General features: G+C 34.6%; 1 protein-coding gene across 2 annotated transcripts; it reads right to left on the reverse strand.

Moving 5' to 3' along the window:
* Positions 1-33: 33 nt before the first annotated feature.
* Positions 34-14,104, reverse strand: LOC309972157 (amine sulfotransferase-like). Of its 2 annotated transcripts, none has more exons than XM_082855629.1 (9): positions 13,908-14,104; positions 13,717-13,809; positions 12,957-13,104; positions 10,750-10,901; positions 8,482-8,690; positions 5,663-5,789; positions 4,627-4,721; positions 1,958-2,144; positions 34-518 (listed from the first exon to the last, which is right to left on the reverse strand). In XM_082855629.1, exons 4-9 carry the CDS (start codon positions 10,889-10,891, stop codon positions 397-399), a joined length of 882 nt encoding a protein of 293 aa, XP_082711755.1. In that variant the 5' UTR covers positions 10,892-10,901; positions 12,957-13,104; positions 13,717-13,809; positions 13,908-14,104; the 3' UTR covers positions 34-396. The 2 variants fall into 2 exon arrangements, with proteins under 2 accessions (XP_082711755.1, XP_082711754.1); XM_082855628.1 differs by having other exon boundaries at positions 13,717-13,837.
* Between the last annotated feature and the right edge of the window lie 2,889 nt (positions 14,105-16,993).

Raw genomic sequence — 16,993 nt, forward strand, 5'->3', positions numbered from 1 at the left:
CCAAAGAATTAATGTTTAATTAGAAGAAATAAAGGACTTTTAATGTTGATTAATTCTAAATGTAATTATAGATAACAAAAAAAATACACTCAACAGAAATCTCAATCATTTGAGAAATCTCAATCTCAAATCAAAAGACATGCAGAATTCATTGTGCATGCTATTTTTCCTTTTGTCATATTGGCTACCAATGCCGAATATTACTCAAATCATTTTAATTTAAAATGTTCAAAATGTCCATCAAACTCATGGCAACTAATGTAAGTACAGCTTACTCATTTTGCTTATTAATAAAGTCGTATAATTAACGTTTATGTGAGCAGCACAAATTAGTATGTATATTTAAAATATGTTTTCTGGCTAGTAGATTTTTTATGTGATTGTTTTACACTGATTCTACTCCTCATTTATATCCCAGATGAACTTCAAGGGAAAATCTTTCATCTTCATTTGGAATATTCTGTCAAATCTTTCATTTTGCTCCACAGTCAAGTGATGTTTCCAGTCTCCGATGGTACCTAGTGGGATAAGCACATGGACAGCACTTGGTGAGGAGATAGCACTATCAGGATAAAAGTTTCCTGCAACCCACTCTAATCTGTTCTCCAAGGCGAGCTAAATGTCTATCTGTTAGTTCCCCATGGGGCTTGATACCGTACTTTTTTCTTATACAGGGATGAGCTAAGAAAAAATCTTAGGATGCAGTAACACAGAAAATAGAGTTATCGTCCACTACCTTATGTATTAGACTTCCACCAGCCACTGCATTAAATTATAGCCTTTCCTTAGAAGGAAAAATAAAGCCAAAATACATGAAGAGATTAAAATATTTAAAAATATTTCAGTAAGTGCCAGGCACCACACTTGTCAAACTACATCTATCATGAATATAATTCTTAACCAACACTTCAAGATAAGTACTACTTCATTAAAAAAATTGGACCCAAATGTTTTCAAGTAATGAAATCAAAGTCACAGAGGTTGGCCAGAGCTGCCATTGCTGCAGTTTTATATGACACAAGTTTGAAACCATCATTATTCAGACAATTTTACAATGAAGATTAATAATTTGGCATTTTTAAGGTATCAGATTTTCTTATGTAAAGGTTATTGTTGGAATGTGGAATAGTAAGCAAGCTTTTATGGGCTTGAAAAATGCTTTATATGTAATCTGATTGAGCAATGAGAAGTGAAAGCTGATAATACATGGGACAAAAGAAGAAACAATAACTTTTTAAAATATCAATATCTACATCAATTTCAATAAGATCTTTAGATAATTAAGATCAATCAATGCCCATCACATAATGCTAACTTATGAAAATTTTAGGGAATAAAATATGAATAAATTAGAGAAGTACCCATTATGTTTTAGAATGGTGTACCTTAAAAGATTAAATTAAAAAATTTTTGAGCTTAAGGAGTATCAGAAGGAAAATATTTTCTTTCTTAACAACTCCTGGCATGTTATAGGAGCACAATAAAAATGTATCACACATTGTTGAATAATTGAATAGCAGATTAGGTTAATGAGGTATCAGTCTACTTTTGACAATGAAGGAAATCTAACACATGAGGAAATTACAATAGTTCAAACCCCGTCTCTCAAAACAAAATACATGTTAACTTTACTTCTAGGATGTTCTAGGAAAAATAAAACAAAGACTTGCAGCTATTCTGGTCACATATATCCTTTGCCTCCAGATAAGACTTGTTAACCAATTTTCAAGAGTAGGGTCACTTGTACTAGAAGGAAAGAATCTAATATTTATAAGTCAGAATGGTTCTGTTTCCAGGGATACTTTTAGAGGCTATTTCAGTTAGAATCTTTGGTCCTCTCTAGGGCCCAGATGGCAGTGCTCGGAAAGAAATGTTGGAAGCACTCCTTAATTAATCTAGGGGCCAAGGAGTCAAGAAAACGTTCAACATTTTGCTCCTCTTAACCACTGAGCATCACCTTTGCGCAGGAAATCTCCTTCTTTTGTTCTTGTCCAGTTTTCAGCTTCTAGAATATAATCGTAATTCGCTTGTGGATCAAGTTTCATGTTCTGAAATGTAGCCTGGTTCACAACAACATCCAAATCCTCTTCACTCAGTTCTTTTTCAAGAAAACTGCTGATTTTAAGCACAGAACTTCTGAGATCCTGAAAAAATTGTGTGTATAAGAGTCTATTAAGCCTATAAGGAATACATGAGTTACAGACCAACATCTTTACCACATATTGGAAAACTGAAAGTGCTTGGGGTTATTCTAAGTCTAAAGTTTGACAAGAATATATTCCTACCTTATTTGTTCTTTGAAAATGAGTGCTCTGGTTGTCAGCTCTGTTAGAGCATCCTACTGTTTGATTTTATAAGGAGAACTCACCTCAATTCATTCAAATAACCAACACTATTAGGATACCTAATAAGTTTTAAAAACTGTGCAGGATGCTGGAGAAGGTTAAGAGAATAATAACATGCTATCTGGGTTCATTAAGAATCCACAGTATCATGAGGAGTAGAGTCAAGCAAGTAATTAAATACCATGGGCACAAGAAAGAAAAGCCCAGGTTTGGATGGCTTCTTTAGTGACTGCTACAAAGCATTTAAAGAATTAACACCAATACTCATCAAACTCTTCCAAAAAATTGAAAAAAAGGGAATACTTTCAAACTCATTCAATAAGGAGCATTATCCTGATACCAAAGCCAGAAAAACACTATGGGAAAAGAAAATTAAAGACCAATATCATGAAAGATAAAAATGCAAAAATCCTCAACAAATTACTAGCAAAATAAACCAACAACACATTAAGAGAATTATATACCATGATCAAGTGGGATTTACTCCTGTCATGCAAGCAAGTTTAAACATATGATAATAACGTAATGCCACATTTACAGAAAAAAGATAAAGAAATGGCATGATTATCTCAACTGATGAAGAAAAAGCATTTGACAATATCCTTCACCTTTTTGTGACAAAACACTGAATGAAGGAAGAATAGAAGGAAACTACCTCCACCTAAAAGGTCATATATGAATTACCTACTACTAAAATTGTACTCAGTGGTGACAGACTGGAAGATACTTTGCAAAGATCAAGAACAAGACACTTTTTTTCAACATAGTACTGGAAGTCCAAGCCAGAGAAATTAGGTAAGAAAAAGAAATAAACAGCATCCAAACTAAAAAAGAAGTAAAATTATTTCTCTTCACAGACAATATGATTTTATACACAGAAGACCCTAAGATTCTGCAAAACAAACTGTTAGGACTAATATACAAATTTTAAAATGTTGCACAGTACAAAACCAACAGGCAAAAGTCAGTCACTTTTCTATATAATAACAAAGAAAAATCCAAATGGAAATTTTTTTTAAATTCCATTTACAAGTTCAGCAAAAAGAAAAAAATACTTAGGAATAAACTTAACCAAGAGTGAAAGATTTGTGTAGTCAGAACTGCAAGCCACTGCAAAAGAAATTAAAGAAGACACAAATAACTGGACCAACATCCAATGTTGATGAATTGGAAGACTTAATAATGTCAAGATATCAATACTACCCAAAGTGATCCACAGATTCAATGCAGTCTTTATCAATATCCCAGTGACATTTTCTTCTACAATTTATGTGGAATCTCAAGGGACCCTGAAAGTCTAAAGCAATCATGAAAACAGAGAGGAAAGTTGGAGGCATCAGACTCTTTGAGTTCAAAACTTACCAGAAAACCACATTTATCAAAACAGTGTGGTGCTGACATAAAGTCAGACAGATAGGTCAATGGAACAGAATGTACAGCCCAGAAAGAAACCCCTACATATAAGATCAAATGAATTTTGAGAAGGGTACCAAGATCATTCAATGGAGAAAGGACAGCTTTTTCAATAAATAGTTTTGAGAAAACTGAATGTTTACACGCAAAAGAATAACTATGGTATGCTATTTATACCATTGACAAAAATTAACTCAAAATGAATTAGGCTTAAATATATTTCTCCAAGGATAATATATAAAAAATGTATAAGCACATGAAAAGATACTCAACATTATTAATCACTAAGGAAAAATAAAACAAAAACCACAATGAGATACCTCACAAGGACTAGAATGGCTATTATTTAAATAAATAAAATAAGTGTTGATGAAGATGTGGAGTAATTAGAAATACCTCGTGTACTACTAGTAGGAATAAAATGGTGCAGTCAGTATGGAAAATAGTACGAATAGTATGGTGGTTCCTCAAAAAAATAAGTATATAATTACAATATCATCCAACAATTCTACTTGGGGGTATAAACCCACAAGAATTCAAAGGGGTACAACAAAGGGGTACTTCCCTTGCTACGTTTCTGATAGTATCTTTTGTTACCTGGGTAGGCTTTCTCTCCGTACCCAAACTATTTGTCTTAATGTCTCTCAATTACAGATTCTAGTTCTTTTTTTTCTCTCTCCTCTTTCCCCCTTTCTTTCTTCCTCCTTTTTTCTACCTTTCTCCCTTCCCACTCTCAATTTTATGCATAATCATAGTTTCAGTTATAGTGTATACAGTGATACAAAGATAACTAGGAGAATGCAGTTCATTAACCAAGATAAGAAAAGGTCTCAAAGGAATAATTTTAAAAACAAAACACTCTTCCTACCTTCTTCATCTCCTCATACATCATGAACAAAATATTGAAGTCATGTCTGTGTTCATACCAGCCTCTGATGTGATCAAACCAAAGGCTTCCCATCACTGTGGAAAATTAATACATAAGAAGGTAAAAATGTTGCACTTATTGAACAGCAAACTACAGTTTTTCTTTTCTGTTCTGGATCATCAAGACAAATCAAGCACCCACCACTGGACTAGATCTATGCTACCTTTTTAAAATGGTGTTTGAGCAAACAAGTAAATGGTTTTCACAGAAACCTGCCTTTGCAAGGTACTCTGTGTATGTAAGGAATAGGGAATTCAGAAAAAACAATCTCAAAGAATTCATTTTGAAGATTTCTTTAAGGTAAGCCCCTTCCTTTTCCTACTTCATCCACCTGAAAACATAAGTCTTTATTTCCCCTCTTGTTGCCTGTTTTAAGATCTGTTCAGAGCAAGTTTAGCTATCTATTTATATTGGGCTGGCCAAAAAGTTCCTTCGGGTTTCGCCATGTTACAGAAAAACCCGAAGGAACTTTTTGGCCAACCCAATATTTAGCTAACCTGAATATAATTTTTGAAATGAGTGAGAGCCCTGATTGCACATTCCACAAGCCTCTTGCATCAATTAATCCTCCTCAGTGCTGGAATGAACGTTTCACAGCTGCCATATAAAGCCTACCCAAGGGCCATGACAGAGCACAAAAACTTCACCCAACCTAAACATTAGCTATATTGAAACACCTGGATCTAACTTTGGATCTAGCCAGTTTGAATTGCTAGGCCATTTGTAGATCTCTTTTCATTTGGTCAAAATATATCTTTGCAACCTTGACAATCCCCAGAGTGGTCCTGCTGAGGATAGAAAAACCTTTGGGTGACAGATTAAGTTGACAGACAATAGTGACCGCTTATGTGCAATTCCTCCTTCTATGATTACCCTTCTCCATCTCCCCAAACTTTTTTCCATGGGTTTGAGAATTGTTGACTAAACAGCAACATTGCCTCATAAAATGTTGCCTGAGAAATGAATTAATAGTTACCTTTTCCATCTAGAAACCTTTTCATGAAATGTTCTATGTTATCGGAAGGTTCAAATGTAACTAACCAATTTGAAAAATGAAAATATGAAGTCAAAACATCCTTGGGGTTTCTATAGATGTAAACAATCTGCAGGGGGAAGAGTGAAACAATTTTAGCAATTCTTGGTCATCTTAACAGATATTTTAATATCTACATAATATTACATCATATGAATGCATAATAATTTATTTTATCTAGGAAAATCATAATACTGCTTTAGGGAAAGACAACTAATTTCGAAAAAAGCATAAGAAAAAGGAAAAATGTTGTGGAATTATGAAGGTAACAGGGTCAGATATACTTATAATGGGCTTTAATTAAAACTTCAAAAAATTCTGTTGATTTACATTTATAACTACTTGATAACTTAGCAAAAATACCAAAAGCTTCTAAACTTATTTCCAAGACTAGAATAAAAGCAATACTAAAATAAAGATAGAGCAATCGCAAAAAATTAAAGTATATATATATATTTTTTTTTTAATTTTTTATTATTATTATTTTTTTTTGCGGTATGCGGGCCTCTCACTGTTGTGGCCTCTCCTGTTGCAGAGCACAGGCAGACTCAGTGGCCATGGCTCATGGGCCCAGCCGCTCCGCAGCATGTGGGATCTTCCCGGACCGGGGCACGAACCCGTGTCCCCTGCATCGGCAGGCAGACTCTCAACCACTGCGCCACCAGGGAAGCCCTAAAGTATATTTTTAAATAATTACAGATAAAAATTTCTAAGTAAAAGAAAACAAAACTCTTCTTGCAGTATGTTAAAACAAGTACTAAACTATAAACAAGTAGGATTTATTCCAGAAATAGAGTATTAGTAAATTATTAATGAATTTCATTTCACTGTAAATTGAAGGGAGGTTTGGGGAGGAGGGGAGACGTGGTACTGTCAGATTTGTCAAAAAAGGCATTTTATGTAAGTAGACCTTTTCTGAACAGCAAAAAGAAAAAAAAAAGTAAAATTCCAATTAAACTAAGAACAGGAAAAAATTATTTCTCAGCATCATGTGCCTCAAAAATCAATTGCAAAACAAAACAAAACAAAACCAAGAAAAGATATTAAAAATGCTACAAAGACAAGAGAACAACATTCATCATCACCTCCATTATTCTGTTTTTTTCTGCAGATTTTAACTAAGGAAATAGAAGTGCAAATATTTGAAGGTAAAGGAATACAAAATGTATTATTATTTTAAGAAGAAATATATTCCAGAGAAATATATTTAAGAAGAAATATATAGGGAAAATTAATAAAACTAATAAGAGAAATTAAGGAAGCCAAATATAATAGTGTACCAAAATCAGTGCCATTTACTTTATAATTAAACAGAAAAAATAATTGTGAAAAAATTACCTGTTCATAATATCCATAAAATAGGAATAAAAAACTGCAACTTCAGAAAAAAAAATGTGTAAAAAGCATGCAGAGAAAAACATAGCACATGAGGTGGGTTTGAAAGTAGACCTGATAAATAGAGCATCAGAATAATGCAGGATGAAATGTTGGAGTACTGCAATGCTAATGATTGTCCTAGAATTAATCTATATAATTGATCAATTCTAATCAATACCCAAATATTATTGAGGGAATAAACATATTAAAAATAAAGTTGATGGCAATTTGCCTTCTCAGTTATAATATGAAGAACTATCACATATTAAACAGATCGTACCAATTTTGGTATGAAGAATGCAGGGTCAGAGGGAGGAACTATGGAAATGTAGTATATCAAAGTGCAGACTTCAACTTAGTTGGAAAGACTAAATACTTCACAACTCATAGATGGTCAACTGGCCAACCCCCTAGCAAATATCATGCAATAGTCATATTTCAGATCACATGTATTGCCAGATATAATTTACAGTGAAATGTAAAAAAATAAATACATAAAGTTAATTAGAAAAAATCTGAAGTGTATTTGCATATATTTTCTTTTTTTGGTGAGGAAATGTTTTCTTGGCAAGACACAAGATCCAGAAACTATGAAAGAAAGATTGATAGGTTGATTCTATAATATTAGAATCATTCAACAATTTGTAAAGGTAAATTGTTAATTGGGAAAATATTTCCCCCATATAAAGACTTCTGCAAAACAGTAAATAAAAGACAAGCTAGAGAAAAATGGGCAAAGAATATAATAGATATTTCAAGATCTCAAAATATATAAAAAGATGCTCAAAATTATTAAAAACAAAAAGGTTGCAGTTACTTAAGAATGAGATTGTTTTACCTAACACACAATCTCTGGTGAGTGTGTGAGGAAAAAATCATTCTTGCTGTTTGAGAAGTGTGAATTGATACATTATAGAAGGCAAATAGATAATAAGTACCAACACAAAACTTTTGGACACTTTAACCTGAAAATTCTACTTTTAGGAAATCATTTCATCAGAACAAAAAAGTGCAAAGATCTATGAGAATGTTTATTGCTATATGATATGTTCATTGGCTGCCACCTACCTGTCCATCAATACACATTCAATATTGTGTAGTCATACAGCAAAATCCTACTAAACCATTAAAAAATAGAACTATATATGCTGATATAAAATTATTTTTACTATATGTTACATAATTATACTGCAAACAATGATGTATGGTGACCCAATTTATATATATACCTATAATTTTGTATATATTTTTATTATGTAAAACAAGATTATAAAGACTATAGTAATCACATTTGAAAAGATGTGGATGAATGGGGCTGGAAAACAATATCTGAATAAAGTAATTTTGTCTATGGAAAATGTCTATAAGCTATTTCTGTGACTTACTTTAGCTTTTCGGTTCTTGAGACCTTTCGGTGCTAAATAATATGGGAGGTGGGAAGTGAAGAGACGAGGGGATGGTCTGTTGACATGGTCCACTTTTTGTGCACTGTATTCCAGGAAGGGAACTCTATCACATGTGTTCACCAGTTCACTTCTGTTACGATGTCCTTCAAAATAAATCAAGCTTAATATCTGCTGAGTCCAGATTGTACCTGTGAAAACAAATAATCTTGTTTTCAACTCTGAGTTAATTTTTAATTATAAATGTCAACAGTAAGGCTGTCCTTCTTAAAATGATTTGGAACTTTTATTTCTTTTAATCACTCTAAGGATGTCAATAATTTGCCCAATTTTTTGTTTGTCTGCATTTACATTAAAATTAATGAAGATAAAATCAAGGACTCAGTTTCTTTTTCACTCTGAAGAGCTGTGATGGTTCTGACTCCATGATAGCAGTGATTCAGATTAATCTTTCAGCTCCTCTCTTTCCTGTACTTCAAGTAAAGTCTGTTTCCACAATTTTCTCTGGCTACCTTTGTTTCTCTTTCCTTAGTCTCCTTTCTTAGAGTGTTATCTTTTAGAAGACAAGTTAAGGGCTTCCCTGGTGGTGCAGTGGTTGAGAGTCTGCCTGCCGATGCAGGGGACACAGGTTCGTGCCCCTGTCCGGGAGGATCCCACGTGCTGCGGAGCGGCTGGGCCTGTGAGCCATGGCCGCTGAGCCTGCGCGTCCGGAGCCTGTGCTCCGCCACGGGAGAGGCCACAACAGTGAGAGGCCCGCGTACCGCAAAAAAAAAAAAAAAAAGTTAAGAACTCAAGTCCTCTTTTACTTTTTTTGTTTACTTATTGTGTAGCATAAGTCTTCCCACACAATATTGAATAACAGTAGTGACAGCAGGCATTCTTTTCTTGTTCCTGATTTTAAATGTAATATTTATTTGTATCACTGTTGCACACGATATTGTGGAAATTTTGGTAAACTCTATCAAGTTGAAGAAGTTCCCTTTTCTCCTTAGTTTGCTAATGGTTTTCATTATGAATGACTGCTGAATTTTTTGAACGCTTTATTGAGATGATAATTCAGGCTTTCTCTTATACTTCAGTATTGTGGGTGAACTACATTAATAATTTTTTAAACCAATCTTGATTCTTGAAAGAAACCCACTTTTGTCATAGTGTATTTATGATTTAACATTGCTAAATGTGTTCTGCTTATATTGGGTTTAGGATTTTTGCATTTTTGTCCATGAATATATCATCAATGTTCTAAAAGGATGTGAGATGCCAAAAGTCTCACAATGTCACTGTGCAACTGATGTACCTACGTGATAGATTTGATGCAATTTATAGTGAATCCTGGGGAGACTCACTAATCTCCCCTCCAAGATGAGCAAGAATCCAGCAAGCTGCACTGGGGACTGGTGTGTTGTGTCCCAAACACTAGACTAGGATTAATGGGAAAGAAAAGACTCTTTTATGGACAGCTGTGCTTGACCTAAAACTAAGCAAACTGAGATACCACTAACATCTAATGCAGGAAAAAAAAAGCTCAATCAGATGTGCACATAAGTTCTGAGAGTGGAAGAATTCAGGGGTAAAGCAACGTGTTACTAATTTGGGGAAAGTAAACAAGGTCATGATTTTCAAAGTAGATTAAAAGGGAGGGACTGGAGCATTTTCATGAAAATCAGGAACACTTTTTTTTATTGCCTTAGACTCCGGTATATCTTTGAACCACATTAAATACTCTGTACAACATTGCTTCAGTGGCGCCAGTCATCCTATCATCCTATGTTCTGAAAAGTGCAATATAAAAAATAAGGTTGGGTTTTTGTCTTTTTTTTTTTTGGAATTTAAGATTAAGAGCAATTAATTTTAGTTTAAAATTATTGTATTATTCTAAGGAAATAAAAAACAATTAGAGTAACTGAAAAGAATATTAGGAATTAGTTCTGACTGAGATATGATGGTAACAAAAATCTTCCTAGGTTTTTAAATATATTTTCTTCAATTCTCAGACCAAGCCAACAGGTCAGTATTTCCCAAGTACCTCCTCTTGGTTCAATATTTGGTTTCTTCATATATTCCATCAGAAATGACAATATATGCATTACAAATGCATAGAGATTTGAGATTTATTTAACTTTTTGTGATCCTAAACAGTTCTGTAAATGTAGATGGGTTACCGTCAATGTCTGGAAAAGGGCACATTTGTCCACATGAATTACCAAACCATGGTGAAGACTAAAACAGGTGGCCACTCCTCAAACTTACCAGATTTTGGATATGTAATTATAAACACATCATCATCTCTAATTTCAAAATCATCTAAATGTTCTACAAGGTCAACATCAACTAAAGAACGTTGAAAATAACAGCCTTTAAAGTTCAATAAATATGTGTCTGTGTTGTCCATAATTATTCACCTACAAGTAAAAACAGATACAATTATTTCAAAGTTCTGAGTATTTCATAATAACGACTAACACTTCCTGAGTGTTCAGTATGTGCAAAATGTCCCATGTGTATCAACTCACTTAGCATACAAACCACCTTCTCTATATTAAATCATTTACTCTTCACAGCAACCCAAAGTTGCTAAAGGTATTGTTATTACAACTACTTCAAGGATTAAGAAACTAAGACACTAAGAGGTTAAACATCTTTTCCTAAAACCCCATGAATGAGTTATAATCATGATTCCAAACATACAGATGAGAAAATTAAGGCACAAGAGGTTCGGCCAACTATTCAAGGTGGCCCAGCTGCAAGAGTGATGCCAATTTAGCCAGAGTCCATGCTTTTAATCACTTTATCATATTTTCTTAATACTTTATATTTTTATTCTTTGTTGTTGTTGTTGTTTTTTGTGGTACACAGGCCTCTCACTGTCGTGGCCTCTCCCGTTGCGGAGCACAGGCTCTGGACGCGCAGGCCCAGCGGCCATGGCTCATGGGCCCAGCCGCTCCGTGGCATGTGGGATCTTCCCAGACCGGGGCACGAACCTGTGTCCCCTGCATCGGCAGGTGGACTCTCAACCACTGCGCCACCAGGGAAGCCCTATATTTTTATTCTTACATTTTTTTTCATTGTTCCAGAAATAGAAAATTCTTTAATTAATACAATTTTTATTTCTTTTTTTTTTCTGGAACATAAATAATCTGCTATCTGTGAAAGAAGCTTCTGAGGCTTTGAGATCTGATACACTGTTTGAAATGAATTGTGGGAAATGTTTTGCATGAGAAATACTTACTGCATTTCCTTTGGAAATGTTCCCTCATATAGTTGCAAGATGTTTTATGGTAATCGTCATATTTTCCAAAAGGAGTTTTTTATCAGAATTCTGAAATAAATCTAAAAATGAAAGCCAAAAATCAGAAGCAAACTGTCTAAAGATACACCTGTTCAAAAATTGGACCAGGGACTTCCCTGGTGGCTCAGTGGTTAAGAATCCGCCTGCCAATGCTGGGGACACGGGTTCAATCCCTGGTTGAGGAAGATCCTACATGTTGCAGAGTAGCTAAGCCTGTGCGCCACAACTACTGAGCCCACGTGCCACAACTACTGAAGCCCACGCACCTAGAGCCCATGCTCCACAATAAGAGAAACCACCGTAATGAGAAGCCCGCGCACCACAACGAAGAGTAGCCCCCACTCACCACAACTAGAGAAAGCCTCCACGCAATAATGAAGACCCAACACAGCCTAAATAAATAAGTAAATAAATAAATAATTTTTTAAAAGTTTACAATTGGACCAGGCAAGCATTTCTTTATTAGCCATGCCTGAGAAATGTTGAATGTGAAATAGGTGAGGGATCCCAGAAGTTCTAATAACGTTAGATTTAGAATAAGCATATATTTTCATTATGCACTTTTAAAAATTTCTGTGAACACCAAGAAAATGAATTTGTTAAAAAGCTGCACATATGGTTTTGTCTAAATTGCATGTCAAGAAACAATTAATCCCTTTACAAACAATCAAACTTGAAGTGAAAGCCAAGGATGACAGTGTGAGTCACTGTCACATACCTCCTGATGCCCCACAAAGCCACCCCAAACATGCCCTAAAAAACACCAATTTCAGAAACTCAGAATGCTGAGAAGAGAGGAAAGAGTGCCAGGCATTCCACAGAAACCTTCTGAGCATCACTCTTTTTTGCTATTTGTAAGCTTAGTCTCTCTTGCACTGTCTCAGAAGAGAGAAAATTAGAGAGCTTTTTGTTACAGAAACAAGAGAAAAAGAGTGTAGATTCATATAGGATCTCAGTATTGGCAAATCATATATTGTTTGTATCTCCTTGATGAATATAGAAGAAAGTGCTTGGATAAAGAGATAGAACATCTAATGTCTCCCTCTTATTCATTCACTGAAGTCTGAAAGAAGAGAAGGAAAAACAGAAAATTGAGGAGAAAAAAATAAATACATTTGTATGCTGAAGAGACTTGAAAAGGCTCTAAATCTACCCTTTTTCTACTCACTGTTACAGATAAACTGAGGAAGCAAAATCCACTTCTGATATCACTTTAAGGATGATAGCGATCCACTTGTGGTTGAGAAAGAAATATTCCCTGCAGAGTTTGTCTTGGCCAATGAGTAGTGTTCCAGGGTGTAAACAGCTAGCTCAATCTGGAAAAATAAATTGGGTAAGATTTAGTTGGCATTAACATTATCTGTTTACTCCAGAAAAAGCAAAGGAGTCGAATACTAGAGAACTTCAGGTACACAGTAGTCCTGCTTACTTAATTTTGGTATCCGTACAAAACACAAATCAATCTGTGTGATACACCACATCAACAGACTGAAGGATAAAAACCATATGATCATCTCAATAGATGCAGAAAAAGTTTCTGACAAAATTCAAAAACACTCATTTATGATAAAAAAAAAAAAACTCTCCAGAAACTAGTTTACCTAGTTCTCCACATTGGGGGGGAATCAGATATCATGAACTGGCTCAGAGGTATGCTAATGGGGAAATGCTGTGTGGGCTATACATTTTATCACTTGTACTTAATTGCCACACAAGCATTGTACATGTGCTTTTAGCAATACACTTAAAACAAGCAGTGATACATGTCATGGATAGTTATACTCTGTGACAACTCCACTAGAGGATTTTCTTTTCATCCTGAACATTGGGGTCAAAAGTATGGTTAGAAGTAAAACAATAAATTTCCATTTTGATAGGAAGACAAACACTTGGTAACAGTGCAATTGAATTAGTTGGATGGTTCTTACAGGTCTGGTCCAGATTTTTATGTCAGCTGTCTTCCACTACTATTGTCTCCTTCTCATCCCGCTGTGAGTGTCATTTGGGGTCAGCAGTCTTTTCTATAGACAGTCCAATGCAGAGGCCCTTCTTAAATGGAAATATGAATTCAGGAGTCAATTCCCTTCACTTCTGTTGTACATGTGCTAGTTAAGAGTACCTGATAAGAGTCCTTTTATTTAGTTTGGAGACAGTCCTTTAAATGATGTCTTTTCCAGTATGCATATCCTCTTAGATAGATGTAGGTCACAGGGCATCTGATCTTCAACCAAAGATAGATTACTGTGATCTGCTTTAGAAACAAGCTTAGAATATTCTTTTACTAATTCAATTAAACTTTATAATAATGTAACATAGCAACAAGGACACATCTTGGACTTAGATAATAAATGCAAAGCCTCAGTAAATACAAAACTTCAATATCCACAAATGTATATTATTGAAACACAATTTTTCTCTCTGGATTATCCTCATTTTTACTAAATCCAGCTAAATTAAGGCTGATTTGTTCAAAATAAGTCTGGTTTCAATAAACATGGCCTGATTATTCATATAAATGTAATTGCTCATATAGGCTCTTTTAAATTGGCTGCACTGGAACTTTTCATTAGGAATCTCAGATCGAACTTTTAAAAGGCCTTTCAAGGCCAGGAAAGCCATGCCAATGGCTTGCCTTCAGATTCTGCCTGTGATATACATATATTGGTCAAATTTGTCTCTTTTCCAGGTCACCGGAATATCTAGATTTCTGCACATGCCAAGAGACAGTTTTTTCCATTCACCCGATAAGGTTGCTCTGAACGCAAGAGTCTCCAATTTCTGGAGGAACCAGGCAGCAAGAAAAATATTTTAATTTTAACCACAAGTGTAAATTACCAAATTGTTGTAAATCATGAGTAGCTTGAGGAAAAGTGCTTTTTTATATCTGAAAAACAAAGATTAGAAGCCAGTAGTGTGTCAGACAAGTCATAAAAATTAGTCATATTTAGTAGTTCATTTAATCCCATATAATTAATCTTTGTTCTGTTTGAGCCCAGTTTTTCCATTAGTTTCACTGACCTTGGCTGATGATTGAGGATGATAGTGACAGTGATAATTTCAAGAAGTTCATGAAGTTTTTGTTAAGGCTTGTATGATTTGTCCAGTGAAGTGGATGTCTTGATCACTGGAGATTGTAGAAAGTACACTCCAAGTGGGAAACACATTTTCTAACCTTTTCCTTTTCATTGTGAGGGTATCAGCCCTGCAACCAGGGAAAACTTTAACCCACCGAATAGAAAATGAGGTTTGTCAGGAGCCAGGAAAAGTCAAGTGGCCATCTTGGACTTCCCATAGCCCTGATTTTAAAAAATATACAGCTATTGTATATTCATTTTAAATTTCCTGAATTAGGAGTAGACCGTTTCCATGTTATAAGGTCACCAGAATGGCAGAAGTCTGACAATGAGGAGCTCAGTCTTAATGATGTACAAAATTCTTTTCTCAAAGTGCCTTTTTCACAACACTTTTATCACTTTCTGGATTCATATTAATTTGTCCCTTATTTTTTCCATCCAGAAACAGCCAACTGTAGGACAAAATTATTGGCATCATTATTTTCCTCAACAAAAATATTTCCAGTCTTTATATCTTCTCTCGCTGGCAATGTATCTCCTACTTGCATTACACATTGAAATGTTTCCTATATCATTTTAGTAGTTTTAATTACATGTTATAATTTTTAACCCTTAAAAAAAAAACCCTTGTTCTCTAGTGAGAACTAAGAAGAAAGCAATTGTGAATTGTTTGTCATATTGGCATTCTCTGATTTGCAAATTTAAGAATATATTCTATAACCTCTAAAAACATGCATTTTCCCAAAGCACAATTTCTTTTCTCAAAGTGGCACAAGACATGTGTCTAATAAACACAAACATCTTTAGTTTCCCTCTTGCAAGAAGATAAAAGTAGGTAAATTTAGATTTGTTTCATTTGTAAGCACTTACCTTTCTTTAAGGCAATTAAATAAAGCTCATTTTCAAATTAACCTCAGCAATATTATCCAAAAACAAAGACACATACTGAGACATACATACATCCAAACAAACAGAGATCTCTTTGTTTCATCTTTTTATAGTTCATGAATCAGCCATTGCAATTAAACATACCAGTTTACAAATAACAGTCAGAATAGTCAAACTTACACATTTGATTTTAAAACGCTTCTTTTTCTTCCCTTTTTTCCTCCCTTGGCTTGAAGTTCTACTAATTAACCCAAGGCTGAAGTCCCAGGCAAAGTGGGCTGTGTTTTTACTTCAAGGACATGATAAGAGTTAACTTCAAGTTTTCTCCTAAGAATATTTTTGTTCTCTCAGGGTTAGTGTTCTGAAAAAAGTATTTTATCAAGCCAACTTTCTATAACTGCACATGGGAAAAGGGCCAGTTTTGGAATTTCCAAAGAGTTTCATCTCAACAAGTTTTCTCCAGAGTCTAAAGAATATTGTGACCACAGTGTTAAATTATTTTTTCCTTATTTATAGGTTTATAATTATAGGTTGACCAGTCTGCCAAAATATTCCCTAGAGGGTTGTCAGTTGGAAATGAAGAAGCACTTCCCATGTTGAGTCAAATTAAACACTGCCATACTCCCTCTGAAGACTGTAGGTGAGAATCCTTCCTTGTAGCTTTTAGATTATGGTGTTTGCTGAAAATCTTTGCCATTCCTTGGCTTACATCACTCCAAACTCAGCCTCTGTCATCACATGGCCATTTCACTCCGTATCTTTCTTCTTCTTATAAGGACACCAGTTTTATTAGATTAAGGACACACACCACTCAAGTGTCTGAATATAATTAATTATATGTACAATGACCCTATTTCCAAAAAAATGTTACATTTTGAAGTAATGGGGGTTAGGACATTAACATGCCCTTTAGGGATAATTCAAGCTATAGCAAGTTTAATAGATTTTTTTTTCATGTCTATCTCCTCCTTTCAAGGATGCTACAAGGTTCTATGTGCCGTGCTTATACTCCATGACCATTTTCCCTTGACTGTAAGTTGACTGCTCACAGAAGCTAGATGACCTAACCTATACCCTTCAGTTTCTCTCCCTGGAGTTTTCATGTGAATTCAACAACACCAGCCTATCTCTGTTTGTTATTTGAACTAATTTCATTTGGATTTAGTGTCTGACTACAATCATGCTGAAGCACAGCTAGTCTTCAGAGACACAAAAAAGAATGTCTTCTTCACATAAAGAACAC

This window comes from Leucopleurus acutus, assembly GCF_964270905.1.
Source record: "Leucopleurus acutus genome assembly, chromosome: 15".
NCBI classification, from domain to species: Eukaryota; Metazoa; Chordata; class Mammalia; order Artiodactyla; family Delphinidae; genus Leucopleurus; species Leucopleurus acutus.